Genomic DNA, 17,691 nt, shown 5'->3' with positions numbered 1-17,691 from the left:
TGTGATTAAAATTGATTGCTCATGATCAATTTTTTAACACTGATTTTTTTTGTTAATCATACGAGTTAATTGTGATTAGTTGACAGTCCAATTAATAATTTTTTTTTTTAGGAAGAAAATTTGCTGAAAACTCTCATTCAATATGGTGTTCGTAGTGGAGTAACTGCCAGTCTTGAAATGGAAGTGGATGGACTACCCTTCTACAACATACATTCAGTTATGATTGAAAAGCTGCTGGCGCAGACACTGCAATGACTTTCCCCTAATAATTTCTAACCTCTGAAGTTTAGAATAGAATGTAACTCCATGGCCAGAATAACAACCAGAAAAGGCTGGTTCTATGACTGTAGGTACTTATATGCTTCCATCACTAGTATCTGAGCATGTTACAATCATTAAGGATTAGCCTTTCAACATTGCTGTCAACAACTAGAAAAGTTTCATTAGCCCCATTTGGCAGACATGAGATGAGGAGAGATTAAATGATTGCATCAGGCTCACATCGGGCATCTGACACTGAAATGAACACAGCTCATGCCTTCACCACAAGACCATTTTTCCTGTTTAAGTGTAAAATTCTGAGTTATAATCAATCACTTGAACAATCTTTAGCCTTATATAGTAACAGGTGACCCATTTTTCATGAAAAAATGTTTTGTGCCATTAAATGTAGAAGTATTATCACAATTGTTTATTCCTGTTTTACTAAGCCTCAGAGCTGCAACAGAAAGTAGTGTTTGATTTTGAAAAGACATATGGAAAGGAGCTGCAATGAAGGGGAGGTTAAAAAAAGTAAGAGGCTTTGTAGCAGTGAAAGTCCTAACTGTATTATCTACACACTTCCAGCAGCTCCTCTGACTGTGTATTCTTTTGATTGTGGATAAACAAGAGACGCTTTAACTGAATTAGTGAAATAATAAGAGCCTTGTATGACTCCTATGTAAAGTATAGGGAAATAATGATACTGACACTTTGCAGAAATTTTCTTTTGATACGAAAGGTCTGGTTTGTGTGTGCATGTGTCTTGCTCTCTCTCTCATGTTCACACTGACACACATTCTAGTTTGTGGCTGAAGGAATTCCACTAATTGATAACATGTACTTAAATTCTATAACCATCAATTAGTAGCTGTACCAAATATACTTTACAACATTAATTTTAGTCAAGAATGTTTTGACATAATAAGTCTTTGTCCCCTCCCATCTTTCCTCCAAACATAGGCTATGTCAGCTACCTTTCACTGGGAAATATTAAGTTTAATACTTACTGTTTTTCTCTAAATAATAAAGATCCCAGTTCTCAGTTTAATCCAGTGATGATGTATGGCATTTCCCTGCCTATTGCAATGCGATTTATGATGTTATAATGAAAAGCCATGGTGATAAAATTTTTGGGATAGTAGTGTCATTAAAATTGCACTGTCCAGTAGGATGAATTTCATTAAACATTGAGATCATGCATCCCTTTCTGTAGGGCAGATGAAATTTTAAGGTTCTAATGGCCAAATTCTGATTCAATTGCACAGGTTTCAGTCTGATATTACACTCAATCTGAATGAAATTTGGCCCCAGATATGTAACAACTCAGATTAGCCTGTCAGGTAGATGACAATTGCATGTAAAATAACATACTCTGCATTCCAGCTCCATATTTTAACTGGTATGGAAGACTGTAAAGTAGTGAAACACAAATAAGGCAATGGATGCATTTAATCTTAATACAAACTTTGTGTGTTCCTTATACAATCTTAGATCAGAAAGAATGAATAGTTAAAGTTGTGTTTGTGCAGACTCCATTTCCAACAATATTCTAACTGTTTTACTGCGATTTGGAACTGCTACCAGTGCCATGTGACCTAGAAGCCAGCAAAAAGATAGAACAGAATGGGGAAGGTTTGGGAGGAAATAAAGATAAATAACACCGCTGATAAAGAAAAAAAGTGTGTGTGTCAGGAAATCAATCCAGCATCATGGGAGCACTCAGCAGAAAGAAACTTTAATCAACTAAACAAACTGAGTGTTAATGTAAACAGCCTAATCCTCTTCTGGGCGTGGGGATATAATTTCTTATGACACAAACAGGAAAGAGAGAATGATCTGAAGTCTCTCAAATGGATTCTGTGGGCCAAAGCCAAAAAGATAGTTACTCCGATCACAGAGCAAATCAATATGGGAGGAAAATACAATCAATGCATTGTTTATTAAATACATTTCCTTATTATTTCTAGTGTATTTCTATACTTTCACAGTGAGGTTCAGTGCTGCATTCAATATGTATTATTTGCTAAGCCCTGATGACATACATAGCTCTGAATAAGACAGTCCTTTCCATGAGAAGTTTACAATCTGCATTACCAGACAACACAAATCAGACCCAGAAGATACAAAAGTCTGCCTTTCAAAGTCTTTTAAAGTAATTGGGTAGTTACAATAGTGTTATTGTGTGAGTTGCACAGAACTGATGTGTTTCAAGAAGAGCTTTGAAAGTACAGATTGGGTGCCAAGAGCAGCAGCGTAGGTGAGATTTTAGGGTGAGGGCAGAAGGCAAAAAATTAGACTTCTAAAGGGAGATGAAGTAAACGTAAGGCAGTATTGATAAATAAAGCAAAGATGTATAAAAAACAGGATGTGGGTAGGAAGAGTTGTGAGAGCCTATATATATACTCTCCATTCCTTTATTGCCAATATATTTTGTACTGTAGTAACTCCCTATGTTTTTTCTTTTTCCTCTGTGTAAACCAAAGGCCATTATGGCTTACTCTATATACAATGCATTTTGACACTGCATTTAGGGAAAAGTGGTTCCCTTTATAACAAATTAAACTATAGAATGTAAACAATTTGTTGGGATATTCAGAAGTGAAACCCATTCTATTCAACACACTGCCTGCCCTGCAATTTATTATAATTTAAGAGGCTTTATGTTCTATGCGCACAAAACACAGAAACATGGAAAAACACAACAATCCAAATTTTAAAATGGTTAGCAGAGTATGGATTTAAATGAATGTGTATCTTCAAATACTGTGAATTAGTGCACTGGCATGTGGTGTCAATTCTATCCGCGTCCCCAAACTAATGCTTGCTTTGGAGTTCATGAAATAAATTAATTGCCCACTAAGTTCCAGATCCCCCACTGAAGTCAGTGGGAATGAATGGCACTGGCTCAAGCCCAAAGAGCAGTGTGAATCCAAACCCAACAGACACTGACTTTACTATCCATTATAGAAAAAGGCTTCATCATGAATTCTATTCCAATGTATCCCTCATGATTTTGTTGTTTGGTTTCTGTGGTCTTTTTGTTTTGCTCTGTCTCAGGGTTCCCTGCTCACTGGTTGTTGCAGCATGGCTTGAGGATGAGGTGATTGGGACAAAGTTACAGAAATCACACACAAACATTTTTCCTTTGGGAAACGTTTATCACTTAATTTCACATAGTTTATTCCATTCTCCACCTTTTCAGAAAGGTGATCACAAAGGTTGACAGCTTTCTCATGGTCAGTACCTGGACAAACAACAAGCAATTAAAGATCATTATGGCAGATTCACACCACTAACATTTTATTTTAGCAGGTCCAGTCATCAGATCAGCAGCTTCCCCCTGACTTTGGCTACACCGAGTCAGTAATATATCACCCTGTGTGATCTTAGCTAAACTGACCTAGTGTGTATTTTCCCTGCCCTATGTCAAGGTCCAAGTTACTCAAGAGAACTAAGGAATTCCCCTTGTGGCAAAAGTATCAGCTCTGCTCTGCTTACTGTACACATGAGCTACTGAGCTCTTTAGAAGGTAAAGCAGTTGCAATACATTCATAAACCAAAGATAGAAGTCCAAACATAGACCTGGAAAATTTAGATCAGTCTCCCTTTCTAAAGGGTGCTAAAGTTTGTCTATACTGATTGTAGAAGAGTCTTTCATTTCATTAGCAGATTGTAGTTTGTTTAACCGTGTCGCTTCATCCACTGGTACACTGCTGCTTTTTGTGAGGGTTTCTGGAGTTTTAAGCTGGTTGCATTCCTTCTTTTTAGTTCTAAAACATCTTAGGCATGTTAAACAGGAATCTCTCATTTTGACTAAGTTCTGGTAGGTGCTTTCACTGGAAAAGCAATACAATATTGGGTCTGCAACACAATTAAAACTAGTCAACAAGAGAGAAAAGTGGTAAACGTTAAAGATTTTAGCTGCAAACATGCAGGTCGTCTCAAACAAGCTGCGAATTACCAACAGGATGTGGTATGGTCCAAAGCAAACCAAGAAGATGATAACAGTGTTTGAAACCAGACATTTAATTTGAACTTTTGTCTTCTTTTGAGTGCCATGGCTCTTGCGGACAACTCGTAAAATTCCACAGTAAGAAAAGAGCAGCAGAGAGAAGGGAAAAAGGAAGCCAGCAAAGAAGCGGTAATAATTGAATCTGTGCTCCCAGTCTTTGATGGGATAATGTTCAAAGCATATTGTATGACTTTCTGAATCCTTACTAATATCAATATTCTGAAATATAAGCCAGCCCATCAGAATTTCCTTGATCCAGATAACGACGCTCACCATCACAGCGGCCTTTATTGTCCGAAACTGATAGAAACGAAAAGGATGTACCACTGCAAGATAGCGATCCATGGAGATGCAGCAGAGAAAGCCCACACTGATGTAAATGTTCTCATACAGGAGAATGCCACAGATTTTGCACAGTTGTTCATTATAAGTCCAATCGTCATGCTGAAAAAAGTACTGTAGCCACAAGGGCAAAGAGAAGAGGTAGAACAAGTCTGCTATAGTCAAATTACACAGATAGATCCCCAATTCATTTTTCGCCTTGATCTGTAGGTACCCATAGTACAATGAGAGGCAGTTGGCTGGGAGACCTATTATAAAGACAAATATGTATATTGGGGGGGATACGGTCTGGTGTATGCTGTGGTTAATGGTGCAGATATTATTGTTAGTAACGTTTGGGGTAACCATCTTCTAGCAGTGACCATGTATCTTTCATCAGGGTCCCAAAGAGAGATGTAAATTTTAAATTCATCCCGTTTCATAAGTTACTCATTTCTTCTGCACAGACTTCCTGCTGGGGTGTAGTCTGGCTTAGAATCCTAAGAGCCTGAAAGTAAAACACATGAAAGTTTTTATGAGGAATATCACTGAAATTAGCATCACTAGCAGGTGAGGCCCATCATTGACTAGGCAAAGTCATTTTGTGTAGATTACACTTATAGGAATGTTCAAGAAATTAAATATATTGAATAGAACTTTGTATTAATGTGCTTTCAGAAGGGAAGTAAAAGGACAGTTTTCAATTTGTAGGCTTTCAACTTCAAACATTATTCATTTTATTGAATAATTACCATACATAATACATTTGAATTAGAAACTTGTAAAGCTTCTATTACTCTTTCCGTAACTAATTTGAATTATTCTGTGATTCACAATAGTAACAATTTTCTTTGCACTAAAATGACAGTTTAATAGGTGACTCGATTCTGATTTTGTTGGCAAATATTTTATGAACTCTACTCATAATAGTCATGGCTTTTTCTGGTAGAAAACAAACATAATTATTTAAACCTTTCACCCAGCAAATTCTGGTGTAAAAAGTAGTGTGTTTAGCTAATTTAAGAGGCAGGATTGTTTATGCAACTTTGGTATCTGTAGGTAATTGTGAAGTATGACTATTTTGCACAAACAAATCCACAAACACTTCAAAATATATAGTAGATTTTCAGAAAGATGAATAGTCCTAGCCCTCAGCTTTTTCAAGTCTCTAACACAAGACCTGCTTCATAAATGTCATTATTTAGGAATAGTAAATGTATGTATATAGCACTTGACACCAAGAATCTCAAAACATTTTACTTTGTAAACATTCATCAGTTTAGCCTCAGAACCACACTATCAGATGAGGCAATATCTCCATTGTACAGTTGGGGCACAGAGATACTAAGTTAGTTGCTGAGGCTTATATTCTCCTTAGGGCAGAGTAGTGAATGGAGTCCTACTCACACTTTCTCAAAGGGCATTGGAGCTATGGCAGAAAACAATGTATTTTTTCCTTCAGTCTCTTGAACAAAACACACTGACTCGTCAATTTTTGCAAGGAAATTGCAAGCTCTCTCTCCTGTACATACCTAGTTCCAAAGCTGCTTTTCCCTACAAAAAGAATATTTCAAGGAAAGATTTCCAAAATCATATAACAATCTCTCATAAGGTAGCCATAGTCTCGGCCTGATCTGCTTAATTACAATAGAGTCTCCCTACCAGTTTGCTGCATATATCACTTTGTACATTGCTAATATATACAAGTATAAATATGTTCAGCAAAGAAATGCTTTTCCAAGTCAGAACATACAAGTCTTGTCAGCAGTACATAATTTCACAGTGCTTGAGCATGGTTATGAAGATCAAGAATGACGATCCTATGATGACTACGGTTTAGCAGTCAGTGTACCAATAAATTATTCTTCTAATCAGGCAACTAACTGTTTAAATCCCACCAACCATGGTCATCTAACATGACTGTTCACAGGTGTGTTCAATCTCAGTAAAAAGGCCTCAGTGTAGTATTCAGGGGTGAGGGCTAACTTATTCTTATGGAGGTAAAATGTTGTACATCTTCTACAGCTCAAATTCATGGTAGGCAGTTAAAAAAACAGCATTCTAAGGGAGAAGAGAAATAGTCTTTATGGTGCAGTGGTTCTCAAACTTTTTGGCCTATGGCCTACCTGGCTCGATGCAAACCTTTCTGTGGCCCATCAGTTGCTAATGGAAACTTGCAGTTAATTACATAATTATGCTGCCCCGTTTTTCTAGTGCTGCAGCTAGGGAGAACAGTTTAATTTAACCAGTAAGAAGGGAAATATTAAATGAAATTATTAAACAGATTAAGCGCTTTAACTTTCTCATGTTAGTTTATCAAACTTCATTTTAAGTAAAGTAAAATATTAATTCCTGTCCAATACAAAAGGTTTCAATGTTGTCTTTATTTATGGCAAGGGTGGGCAACCTTTTTTGTGTTGGGGACCACTGACCCACAGAAAAATCATTTGGGAGCCACCCAAGTGAGAAGCTAAAAGAAACCCTACAAAACACCCTTCAAAACTCCCCAATTCTGATGTGGCCCCTAACTGAGACACCTCACTCCCCTGGCACTCTAGTTCCATGGAGGTGCGAGGAGGGATAGGAAGGACTGAAGTTAAGTCCTTCCCATAGGCCAGATTTTTCTGGCCTTAGTGGATTTTGTGGATCCCCAAAGGAGAGGGTGAAGGTGCAAGGTCTGGGTGGGAGGTAAGGTGCAGGAGCAGGCTGGGAGCAGGGTGTCTGGCCAGGGAAGAAGGGACAAGAGCAAGGGAAGGTGCAGTGAGTGGCCAGGAGAGAGGGTGCAGGAACAGGCTGGGAGAAGGGTGTCTGGCCAGGAGGGAGCATGCAGGAACAGGCTGAGGGCATGTCATCTCAGTGAGTGGTGCATGAGTTGGGTTAGGTGCAGGGTCTGGGCATGAGGTGAAGGGGGGGTACTTACCTGTCTTTGATTCCAGCCAATGGGAGCAGAGGGGAAAGCTTCTCTGTGCTGCTGTTCCCTCAGCCAGGGGAAAGGAGAGATTCTTACCCATGAGAGAGATCCGACGGGGAGGCTCGGGTCTTTCTTTACCCCCAAAGTGGGAAGCCAGAGCTGGTGCTCCAAACTCACTGGGGGGTGGTCATGAAGCAAGAGAGCCAGAACTGGTCCCTGGCTGCGGAGTGAGAGAAGGAGGAAGGTATGGGGGGAGTGAACTTGAGTCATAAACTACGTGTAAGGTGGACCACAGTTTGAAAACCACTGTTGTAGCATCTGCCTGTTTCCTCTTACTGTTTGATTTCAATCTAGTGCTATTTTTGTTTCACTTCTGTGCAGTGTCCAGTTGTACGTGTAAGCAGGGGCTAAACTACTGTTTGCTATCAGCCTGCTAAAAGGAGAGAGCTTCCCTCGAGGTGGGTGTGCTCACTCAAATTGTTTAGCTCTGCAAGATACTTAACCGTTGATATGTAAATACAGCTCATGCCAGGATGGGGAAGGAATCTGAGGCGTGGTTATGTAAATCAAATTCAGCCAGGGCTGATGGAGGACCAGTGTTGGAATGGAATGTGATGTACTGTAACTAATTTGGGCTATTGTGGGGGTCACAAGTCATGCTATCCCTAAATGTGGGAACTGTAAAACATGACACCAGTGCTTGCAGGAGAGACACCATCATTGTCTCTCCTGCAAGCACCATTGGAAGGTAATAAAGTGATAGGGAATAGCCAGCATGGGTTTGTGAAGAACAAGTCATGCCAAACTAATCTGATAGCTTTCTTTGATAAGATAACGAGCCTTGTGGATAAGGGAGAAGCGGTGGATGTCATATACCTAGACTTTAGTAAGGCATTTGATACGGTCTCGCATGATATTCTTATTGATAAACTAGGCAAATATAACTTAGATAGGGCCACGATAAGGTGGGTGCATAATTGGCTGGATAACCGTAGTCAGAGAGTTGTTGTTAACGGTTCTAAATCCTGCTGGAAAGGGATAACAAGTGGAGTTCCTCAAGGGTCTGTTTTGGGACCAGTACTGTTCAATATCTTCATCAATGATGTAGATATTGGGATAGAGAGTACGCTTATTAAGTTTGCAGATGATACCAAACTGGGTGGGGTTGCGACTTTTTTGGAGGATAGGGACATAATTCAAAATGACCTTAGCAAGTTAGAGAAATGGTCAGAGGTAAACAGGATGAGGTTTAATAAAGAGAAATGCAAAGTGCTCCACTTAGGAAGGAACAATCAGTTCCATACATACAAGATGGGAAGCGACTGTCTAGGAAGGAGCATGGCGGAAAGGGATCTAGGAGTCATAGTGGACCACAAGTTGAATATGAGTCAACAGTGTGATGCTGTTGCAAAAAAAGCAAATATGATTCTAGGTTGTATCAACAGGTGTGTTGTAAGCAAAATTCGTGAAGTCATTCTGCCGCTCTACTCTGCACTAGTTAGGCCTCAGCTGGAGTACTGTGTCCAGTTCTGGGCGCCACATTTCAAGAAAGATGTGGAGAAATTGGAAAGGGTACATAGAAGAGCGACAAGAATGATTAAAGGTTTAGAGAACATGACCTATGAAGCCAGGCTTCATGAACTGGGCTTGTTTAGTTTGGAAAAAAGAAGATTAAGGGGGGACATGATAGCGGTTTTCAAATATCTAAAAGGGTGTCACAAGGAGGAAGGAGAAAATTTGTTCCTTTTGGTTTCTGAGGACAGGACAAGGAGTAATGGGCTTAAAGTACAGCAGGGGAGGTTTAGATTGGACATTAGGAAAAAATTCCTAACTGTCAGGGTGGTCAAATATTGGAATAAATTGCCAAGGGAGGTGGTGGAATCTCCCTCTCTGGAGATATTTAAGAACAGGTTAGATAGACATCTGTCAGGGATGGTGTAGACAGAGCTTGGTCCTGCCTTGAGGGCGGGGGGCTGGACTCGATGAACTCTTGAGGTCCCCTCCAGTCCTATTATTCTATGATTGTAAGAGGTCTCAGATGAACAAGGCTTCCCCTTCCAGAGTTGGGTATACAGAGCTTGAGGGGAAGGGCTTGAGCCAGCCTGCATCATGCCTGCCAGGTGTGAGCTGTAAGACTGGTTCAATCTGCCTCTTTCCCCCGTTTTAAGGATAGACCTAAAGCAGACTCCATCAGGAGTCCTTTTATTATTCCAGTGGAAGCTAGAATCTTTTGCCAGCCTAGGTGATGGCTAAAGAGTTGAAATCACTTAGGGTATGTCTACACTACCACCCTAGTTCGAACTAGGGTGGTAATGTAGGCAACCGGAGTTGCAAATGAAGCCCGGGATTTGAATTTCCTGTGCTTCATTTCCATATTGCCAGGTGCCGCCATTTTTAAATGTCCACTAGTGCGGACTCCGTGCCCCATGGCTACACGCGGCACGAACTAGGTAGTTCGGATTAGGCTTCCTATTCCGAACTACCGTTACTCCTCATGGAACTACCTAGTTCGTGCCGCGTGTAGCTGCGGAGCACGGAGTCCGCACTAGCGGACATTTAAAAATGGCGGCGCCAGGCAATATGCAAATGAAGCCCGGGAAATTCAAATCCCGGGCTTCATTTGCAACTCCGGTTGCCTACATTACCACCCTAGTTTGAACTAGGATGGTAGTGTAGACATACTCTAAGAGCTGAAGTCACTGGTTTGGCCTGGAACCAGACCCACTGCAGCTGGTGGGAACAACTGGTGGGTGGCCGGTAGGAGCGGCAGCAGGCAGCCAGCAAAGTGGCTGGTGGGAATGATTGGCGGGCAGCCAGTAGGAGCTGTGGCAGGTGGCCAGCAGAGCAGCTGGCGGGAGCAGCGGGTGACTAGTGGAGCAGATGGCAGGAACGACCAGTGGGCAGCAGGGGCATCACACAGTTGGCATCACATCAGGCTCTATGAAGTAAGTCATCAGGGTGATGTGTCTGGGTCTGCACTGACTGGGACAAGGCTGTAAGGGGGGCATTTGAAGTGAGGTGTGGGGAAAATGTGGGTAAGTGAATGGAACCCTTACCTTGTTGGACTAGTGAGCCTGAGAGGCCAAGGACATTGCTCAATCCATTTGAGCTGGGACAGTTACTTGTAGGGAGTTACTCTGTTCATGGTATTTTCCCAAGTTAATGCCATGTCACTTCTCTCTCTCTCTTTTTCATTAAAATTTTATTTTCTACACTCAGACTCTGTGCTTGAGAGTAGGGAAGCATCGCACCTCAGAGGCGCTCAGGGGTGTGTGAATTTCCCAGGCTACTGGGTGGAGGCTCTAGCCGGTTCTGTGAGAGATGGATCCCTAGATATTGAACCCAGCCCTGGTTGCTGCCAGACCTACTGGGCAGAAGGGTTACATATGAAATTCCCAAAGTAATGCAACAAATAATAAATACTACTACTCTTTTTGCAACAACTGCCACAAACACTGCAGTAGTAGTATTGTGTGCTGAAGTGTTTGAGATGGTTACTATAGAATTTTTAATACTTGTAATAAAAAAATTACAGTCTTTTAAAGGAGATAATTAGCTCTGGTTCTTTAAAGTGTTTTTATTTTTATTTCTATAGGCAATGAAGAAGTTTAGAAGTGTTTTCTTTCCAGACTAAAAATAGCCCTAATCCTGCAAAGATTTATTCACAATTCACTTTACTCACCACAGAGTAGTCCTCCTGAAGTCACAGCCAAGTTAAGCACAACTATAAAATCAGAAAATCATAGGACTGGAAGAGACCTCAGGAGGACCCCTCCTAAAAGCAGAACCAATCCCAACTAAATCAACCCAGCCAGGACTTTTTCAAGCCAGGATTTTAAAAACTGTAGGAATGGAGATTCCACCACCTCCCTAGGTAACCCATTCCAGTGCTTCACCACCCTCCTAGTGAAATAGTTTTCCCTAATATCCAACCTAGACATGTCCCCCCCCCCCCCCCACACACACACAGAGCAACTTGAGACCCATTGTTCCTCGTTCTGTCATCTGTCACTACTGAGAACAGCCTCTCTCCATCCTCTTTGGAACCTCCTTCAGGAAGTTGAAGGCTGCTATCAAATCCCCCCTCACTCTTCTCTTCTGTAGACTAAATAAGCCCTGATCCCTCAGACTCTCCTCATAAGTGACATGCTCTAGCCCCCTAATATTTGGTGTATAGTGATCAACTAGTCCACCTCTCTCTGAACAGCAAAATAGATTGGAATGCCCAAAGGGACTATCTGTAGCTCCATGGAAAGAGTGTTATATTGCTATAGGAGTGAAGAAGCCTGCCAGACCTATTAGCAGAACACTGAACCTGAGAAAGAGTAATTTGAGTGGTAATTAAGCCATTTAATAGTCATTTACCAACCCCATGTATATACTGTCAGTGTTTTAATTTACTGCATTAGTCTAAAGCCCCTTAGTTTAAAATTTGCTTTAAAAATATTTCATTAGTGTTGCTGAACATTATAAAAATACAGCTCTAAAAATTGACATCCCCCTCCTTTGTCAATTGCCATTGGACATCGGGGCAGGATTCCCTGGAATGCTTACATGAAGGGGAAAGGAGTCCAGGACAGCTGGCACTATTTTAAAGAAGCCTTTTTGAAGGCACAGAAAGAAACCATCCCGACACATAGCAAGAGAAGCAAATACGGTAGGAGACCGGATTGGCTTACAGGGGAAATCCTTGTTCAATTAAGCACAAAAAGGAAGCTTACAAGAAGTGGAAACTTGGACAAATATCCAGGGAGGAGTATAAATGTATAGCTTGAGAATGCCGGGGGGTTATCAGGAAGGTGAAAGCGCAGTTGGAATTGCGACTGGCAAAGGATGTGAAGAATAACAAGAAAGGCTTCTACAGGCATGTTAGCAAGAAGAAGGTGATCAGAGAGGGAGTGGGGCCCCTACTGGATAAAGGAGGTAACCTAGTGGCAGATGATGTGGGGAAAGCTGAAGTACTCAATGCTTTCTTTGCCTCTGTCTTCACGGACAAGGTTGGCTCTCAGATTAACACGCTAAGTGATGCAAGATGGGATGAAGATGGACAGCCCTTGGTTGGTAAAGAACAGGTTAGGAACTATTTAGAAAAGCTAAACATACATAAATCCATGGGTCTGGACTTAATGCATCCGAGGGTACTGAGGGAGCTGGCAAATGTCATTGAGGAGCTTTTGGCCATTATCTTTTAAAAGTCGTGGAGATCAGGAGAGATCCCGGATGATTGGAAAAAGGCAAATGGAGTGCCCATCTTCAAAAAAGGGAAGAAGGATGATCCAGGGAACTATAGGCCGGTCAGTCTTACCTCAGTCCCTGGAAAAATCATGCAAGGAATCCTTAAGGAATCCATTTTCAGGCACTTGGAAGAGGGGAAAGTGATCAGGAATAGTCAGCATGGATTCATGAAGGGCAAGTTGTGCCTGACCAATCCGATTAACTACTATGATGACATAACTGGCTACGTAGACATGAGAAAGTCAGTGGATATGATATACCTCAACTTTAGCAAGGCTTTTGATATGGTCTCCCACAATATTCTTGCCAGCAAGTTAAGGGAATGTGGATTAGATAAGTGGACAGTAAGATGGATAGAAAGCTTGCTAGAAGGTTGGACCCAGCGAGTAGTGATCAATGGCTCGTTGTCAGGATGGCGGTCAGTTTCTAGCAGAGTGCCCCAAGGTTCCGTTCTAGGACTGATTTTGTTCAATATCTTTATTAATAACCTGGATGAGGGGTTGGATTGCACCCTCAGCAAGTTTAACACAAGAACATAAGAACGGCTGTACTGGGTCAGGCCAAAGGTCCATCTAACCCAGTAGCCTGTGTGCCGACAGTGGCCAGCACTAGGTGCCCCAGAGAGGGTGGACTGAAGACAATGATCAAGCAATTTGTCTCCTGCCATCCTGCTCCAGCCTCTGACAAACAGAGGCCAGGGACACCATTTCTATCCCCCAGCTAATAACCTTTTACGGACCTAACCTCCATGAAATTATCTAGATTCTCTTTAAACTCTGTTATAGTCCTAGCCTTCACAGCCTCCTCTAGCAAGGAGTTCCACAGGTTGACTACACGCTGTGTGAAAAAGAACTTTCTTTTATTAGTTTTAAACCTGCTACCCATTAATTTCATTTGGTGTCCTCTAGTTCTTCTATTATGGGAACTAATAAATAACTTTTCTTTATTCGCCCTCTCCACGCCACTCATGACTTTATATACCTCTATCATATCCCCCCTCAGTCTCCTCTTTTCTAAACTGAAAAGTCCCAGTCATTTTAACCTCTCTTCATATGGGACCCGTTCCAAATCCCTAATCATTTTAGTTGCCTTTTTCTGAACCCTTTCCAAGGCCAAAATATCTTTTTTGAGGTGAGGAGACCACATTTGTACACAGTGTTAAAGATGTGGGCATACCATAGTTTTATACAGGGGCAGTAAGATCTTCTGTGTCTTATTTTCTATCCCTTTCTTAATAATTCCTAGCATCCTATTTGCCTTTTTGACTGCCGCTGCACACTGTGTGGAAGTTTTCAGGGAACTATCCATGATAATTCCAAGATCTCCTTCCTGATTTGTCGTAGCCAAATTAGCCCTTATCATACTGTACGTATAGTTGGGGTTATTTTTCGCAATGTGCATTACTACACTTATCCACATTAAATTTCATTTGCCATTTTGTTGCCCAATCACTCAGTTTGGTGAGATCTTTTTGGAATCCCTCTCAGTCTGCTTCTGTCTTGACTATCCTAAACAGTTTGGTATCATCCACAAACTTACCACCTCACTGCTTACCCCTTTCTCCAGATCATTTATGAATAAGTTGAACAGGATTGGTCCCAGGACTGACCCTTGGGGGACATCACTAGTTACCCCTCTCCATTCTGAAAATTTACCATTTATTCCTACCCTTTGTTTCCTGTCTTTTAACCAGTTCTCAGTCCATGAAAGGACCTTCCCTCTTATCCCATGGCAATGTAATTTTCACAAGAGCCTTTGGTGAGGGACCTTGTCAAAGGCTTTCTGAAAATCTAAGTATACTATATCTACTGGATCCCCCTTGTCTGCATGTTTGTTAATCCCTTCAAAGAACTCTAATAGATCAGTAAGACATGATTTCCCTTTACAGAAACCATGTTGACTTTTGTCCAACAAATTATGTTCTTCTACATGCCTCACAATTTTATTCTTTGTTATTGTTTCGACTAATTTGCCCAGTACTGAAGTTAGACGTACCAGTCTGTAATTGCCAGGATTGCCTCTAGAGCCCTTTTAAAATATTGGTGTCATGTTAGCTACCTTCCAGTCATCAGGTACAGAAGCCGATTTAAAGGACAGGTTACAAACCACAGATAAGAGTTCAGCAATTTCCCATTTGAGTTCTTTTAGAACCCTTGGATGAATGCCATCTGGTCCCAGATATTTGTTAACATTAAGTTTTTCTATTTGTTTCAAAACCTCCTCTAATGACACTTATCCGGGACAGTTCCTCAGATTCATCACCCACAAAGGACGGTGCAGATTTAGGAATCCCTGTAACGTGAAGACTGAAGCAAAGAAATCATTTAGTTTCTCCACAATGGCTTTATCGTCCTTGATTGCTCCTTTTATAGCTTGATCATCTAGGGGACCCACAGGTTTTTTAGCAGGCTTCCTGCTTCTAATGTACTTAAAAAACATTTTGTTATTTCTTTTTGAGTTTTTGTCTAGCTGTTCCTCAAAATCTTTCTTTGCTTTTCTTATTACATTTTTACACTTGATTTGACAGTGTTTATGTTCCTTTATATTTATCTCACTAGGATTGGACTTCCACTTCTTAAAAGATGCCTTTTTGTCCCTCACTGCTTCTTTTACATGGTGGTTAAGCAACAGTGACTCTTTTTTAGGTCTCTTGCTATGTTTTTTAATTTGGGGTATACATTTAAGTTGGGCCACTATTATGGTATCTTTAAAATGTTTCCATGCAGCTTTCAGGGATTTGGCTCTAGTCACGGTGCCTTTTGTTAGAAAAAAAAACTGCCACCCCAGTAAAAAAGTTTTGCCAGGCTATTCTTGCTATAGTGGGCTGCAGTACTCCTTGGGAGAAACCGGCTGCACCCTTCCTGCATACCATTGCCTTTAGAAAAAGGGAAGGTGTGAAAAAGGGGAAAATAGCCTTAGACTCTCCCACCCGTCAACTTGGCATGAGAACTGCAGGGCTTACTTGGTCGCATGAAACCTGCATAGTTTCGGCCTAACCCCTGGGACACAGACCCCCACTTGGTGACCGTTGGGCCATATATGGTAATATGCAAGTGTGGGAAAGCTATGTGCAGATTTGGGGATAAATACCCATTGCAAAGTTTGCTTGAGGAGGTCTTTGCAATACACGTACCATCGTGCGTGTACCTTCCCGTATACTCCAAAGCGCTGCCGGCCTGATCAACCGACCAGCCACCTCCCCTGATTCTCGGGTGTAACCAAGGCCTTTGCAACAGAACCGATATCTTTGAAATGTTCCGTGTTCTGTGTAAGTTGGTATGTATGATTTGATTTTCTTCATTGTATAAGCTTAGTGTTGTAGTTGTTTTGGGTAGTACATAGACTTTGTAGTTATCACTGTTATTTAATTAGTAGCTGGATATTTTTAGAATAGAGACTATTCCCCTTGCCATTCCTATCCTTATATCTCTGATACATTTAACTAGGAATCGTAGAATAAATATAATAAATACTGTAAATTCATTATTAACATGGTCTATTAAAAATCTTAGAATAAATACTATAAATTCATCACTGTCATAAATAAATATCTTTTATTTGCTAAAACTGTCCACCTGGTTCTGTCCTTCCCCCCTTGGGCATGCATCATCGGACCTGTGATTCTTGTGACACCTTTTAATTGATTCTTGTGACACCATGGAATTGACAGAGCCAAACGTGTACCCAGAAGCCTCCTGCTACGGGACAAGCCCAAGAAAGAAACCAACAGAACACCACTGGCCATCACCTACAGTCCCCAGCTAAAACCTCTCCAACGCATCATTAGTGATCTTCAACCCATCCTGGACAATGATCCCTCGCTTTCACAGGCCTTGGGAGGTAGGCCGGTCCTTGCCCACAGACAACCCGCCAACCTGAAGCATATTCTCACCAGCAACTACACACCGCACCATAATAACTCGAACTCAGGAACCAATCCTTGCAACAAACCTCGGTGCCAACTCTGCCCACATATATACACCAGCAACACCATCACAGGACCTAACCAGATCAGCCATACTGTCACTGGTACATTCGCCTGCACATCCACCAACGTAATATATGCCATCATGTGCCAACAATGCCCCACTGCTATATACATCGGCCAAACAGGACAGTCCCTACATAAAAGAATCAATGGACACAAATCTGATATTAGGAATGGCAACATACAAAAACCTGTAGGGGAACACTTCAATCTTCCTGGACACACAATTGCAGATCTAAAAGTAGCCATCCTGCAGCAAAAAAACTTCAGGACCAGACTTCAAAGAGAAACTGCTGAGCTACACAATCAAGTTTGACACAATCAACTCTGGATTAAACAAAGACTGTGAATGGCTTGCTAACTACAAAAGCAGCTTCTGCTCTCTTGGAATTCACACCTCCAGATCAGCTGCTAGAAGTGGGCCGCCTCCTCCTTGATTGGATCCACCTCGTCATCTCCAGCCTGATCCTGGCCTGCATATTTATTCCTGCCTCTGGAAATTTCCACTACATGCATCTGACGAAGTGGGTCTTTGCCCACGAAAGCTTATGCTCCTACACTTCAGTTAGTCTATAAGGTGCCACAGGACTCCTCGTCGCTTTTAATTTCTGTTTAACTAACCTCTTCATTTTTGTGTAATTCCTCTTTTTGAAATTAAATGCCAGAGTGCTGGACTGTTGAGGTGTTCTTCCCACCACAGGAATGTTAAACATTATTATATTATGGTCACTATTCCCAAGCGGTCCTGTAACGGTTATCTCCTGGACCTGATCCTGCGCACCACTCAGGACTAACTCGAGAATTGCCTCTCCCCTTGTGGGTTCCTGTACCAGCTGCTCCAAGAAGCAGTCATTAAGCCATTGAGAAATTTTATCTCTGCTTCTCTTTCTTAGGTGGTATGTAGCCAGTCAATATGGGGATAATTAAAATCCCCCATTATTATAGAGTTCTTTATTTTGGTAG

At 41.3% G+C, this 17,691-nt stretch overlaps 2 protein-coding genes across 4 annotated transcripts in view; one reads left to right on the top strand and one right to left on the bottom strand.

The window, feature by feature from the left end:
- DGLUCY (D-glutamate cyclase) overlaps nucleotides 1-2,221 on the top strand; it is a 71,806-nt gene extending 69,585 nt beyond the window's left edge. For all 3 annotated transcript variants that reach the window (XM_025190957.3, XM_014579725.4, XM_006135505.5), the window contains exon 13: nucleotides 112-2,221. In XM_025190957.3, coding sequence (XP_025046742.3) covers nucleotides 112-255 — 144 coding nt within the window. In that variant the 3' untranslated portion in view covers nucleotides 256-2,221. The remainder of the gene's footprint in view (nucleotides 1-111) is intronic.
- The window catches only part of GPR68 (G protein-coupled receptor 68), a 30,188-nt gene continuing 13,068 nt past the window's right edge, over nucleotides 572-17,691 (bottom strand). The window contains exon 2 of the mRNA XM_006135506.5: nucleotides 572-5,102. Within this exon, the coding sequence (XP_006135568.3) occupies nucleotides 3,881-4,963 (1,083 nt within the window). The 5' untranslated portion in view covers nucleotides 4,964-5,102 and the 3' untranslated portion in view covers nucleotides 572-3,880. The remainder of the gene's footprint in view (nucleotides 5,103-17,691) is intronic.

This window comes from Pelodiscus sinensis, chromosome 5 (genome assembly GCF_052426305.1).
Source record: "Pelodiscus sinensis isolate ZL-2025 chromosome 5, ASM5242630v1, whole genome shotgun sequence".
Lineage (NCBI taxonomy): Eukaryota > Metazoa > Chordata > Testudines > Trionychidae > Pelodiscus > Pelodiscus sinensis.
Note: the sequence above shows the minus strand (reverse complement) of the source record. Positions and strands in the feature narration are given on the sequence as shown.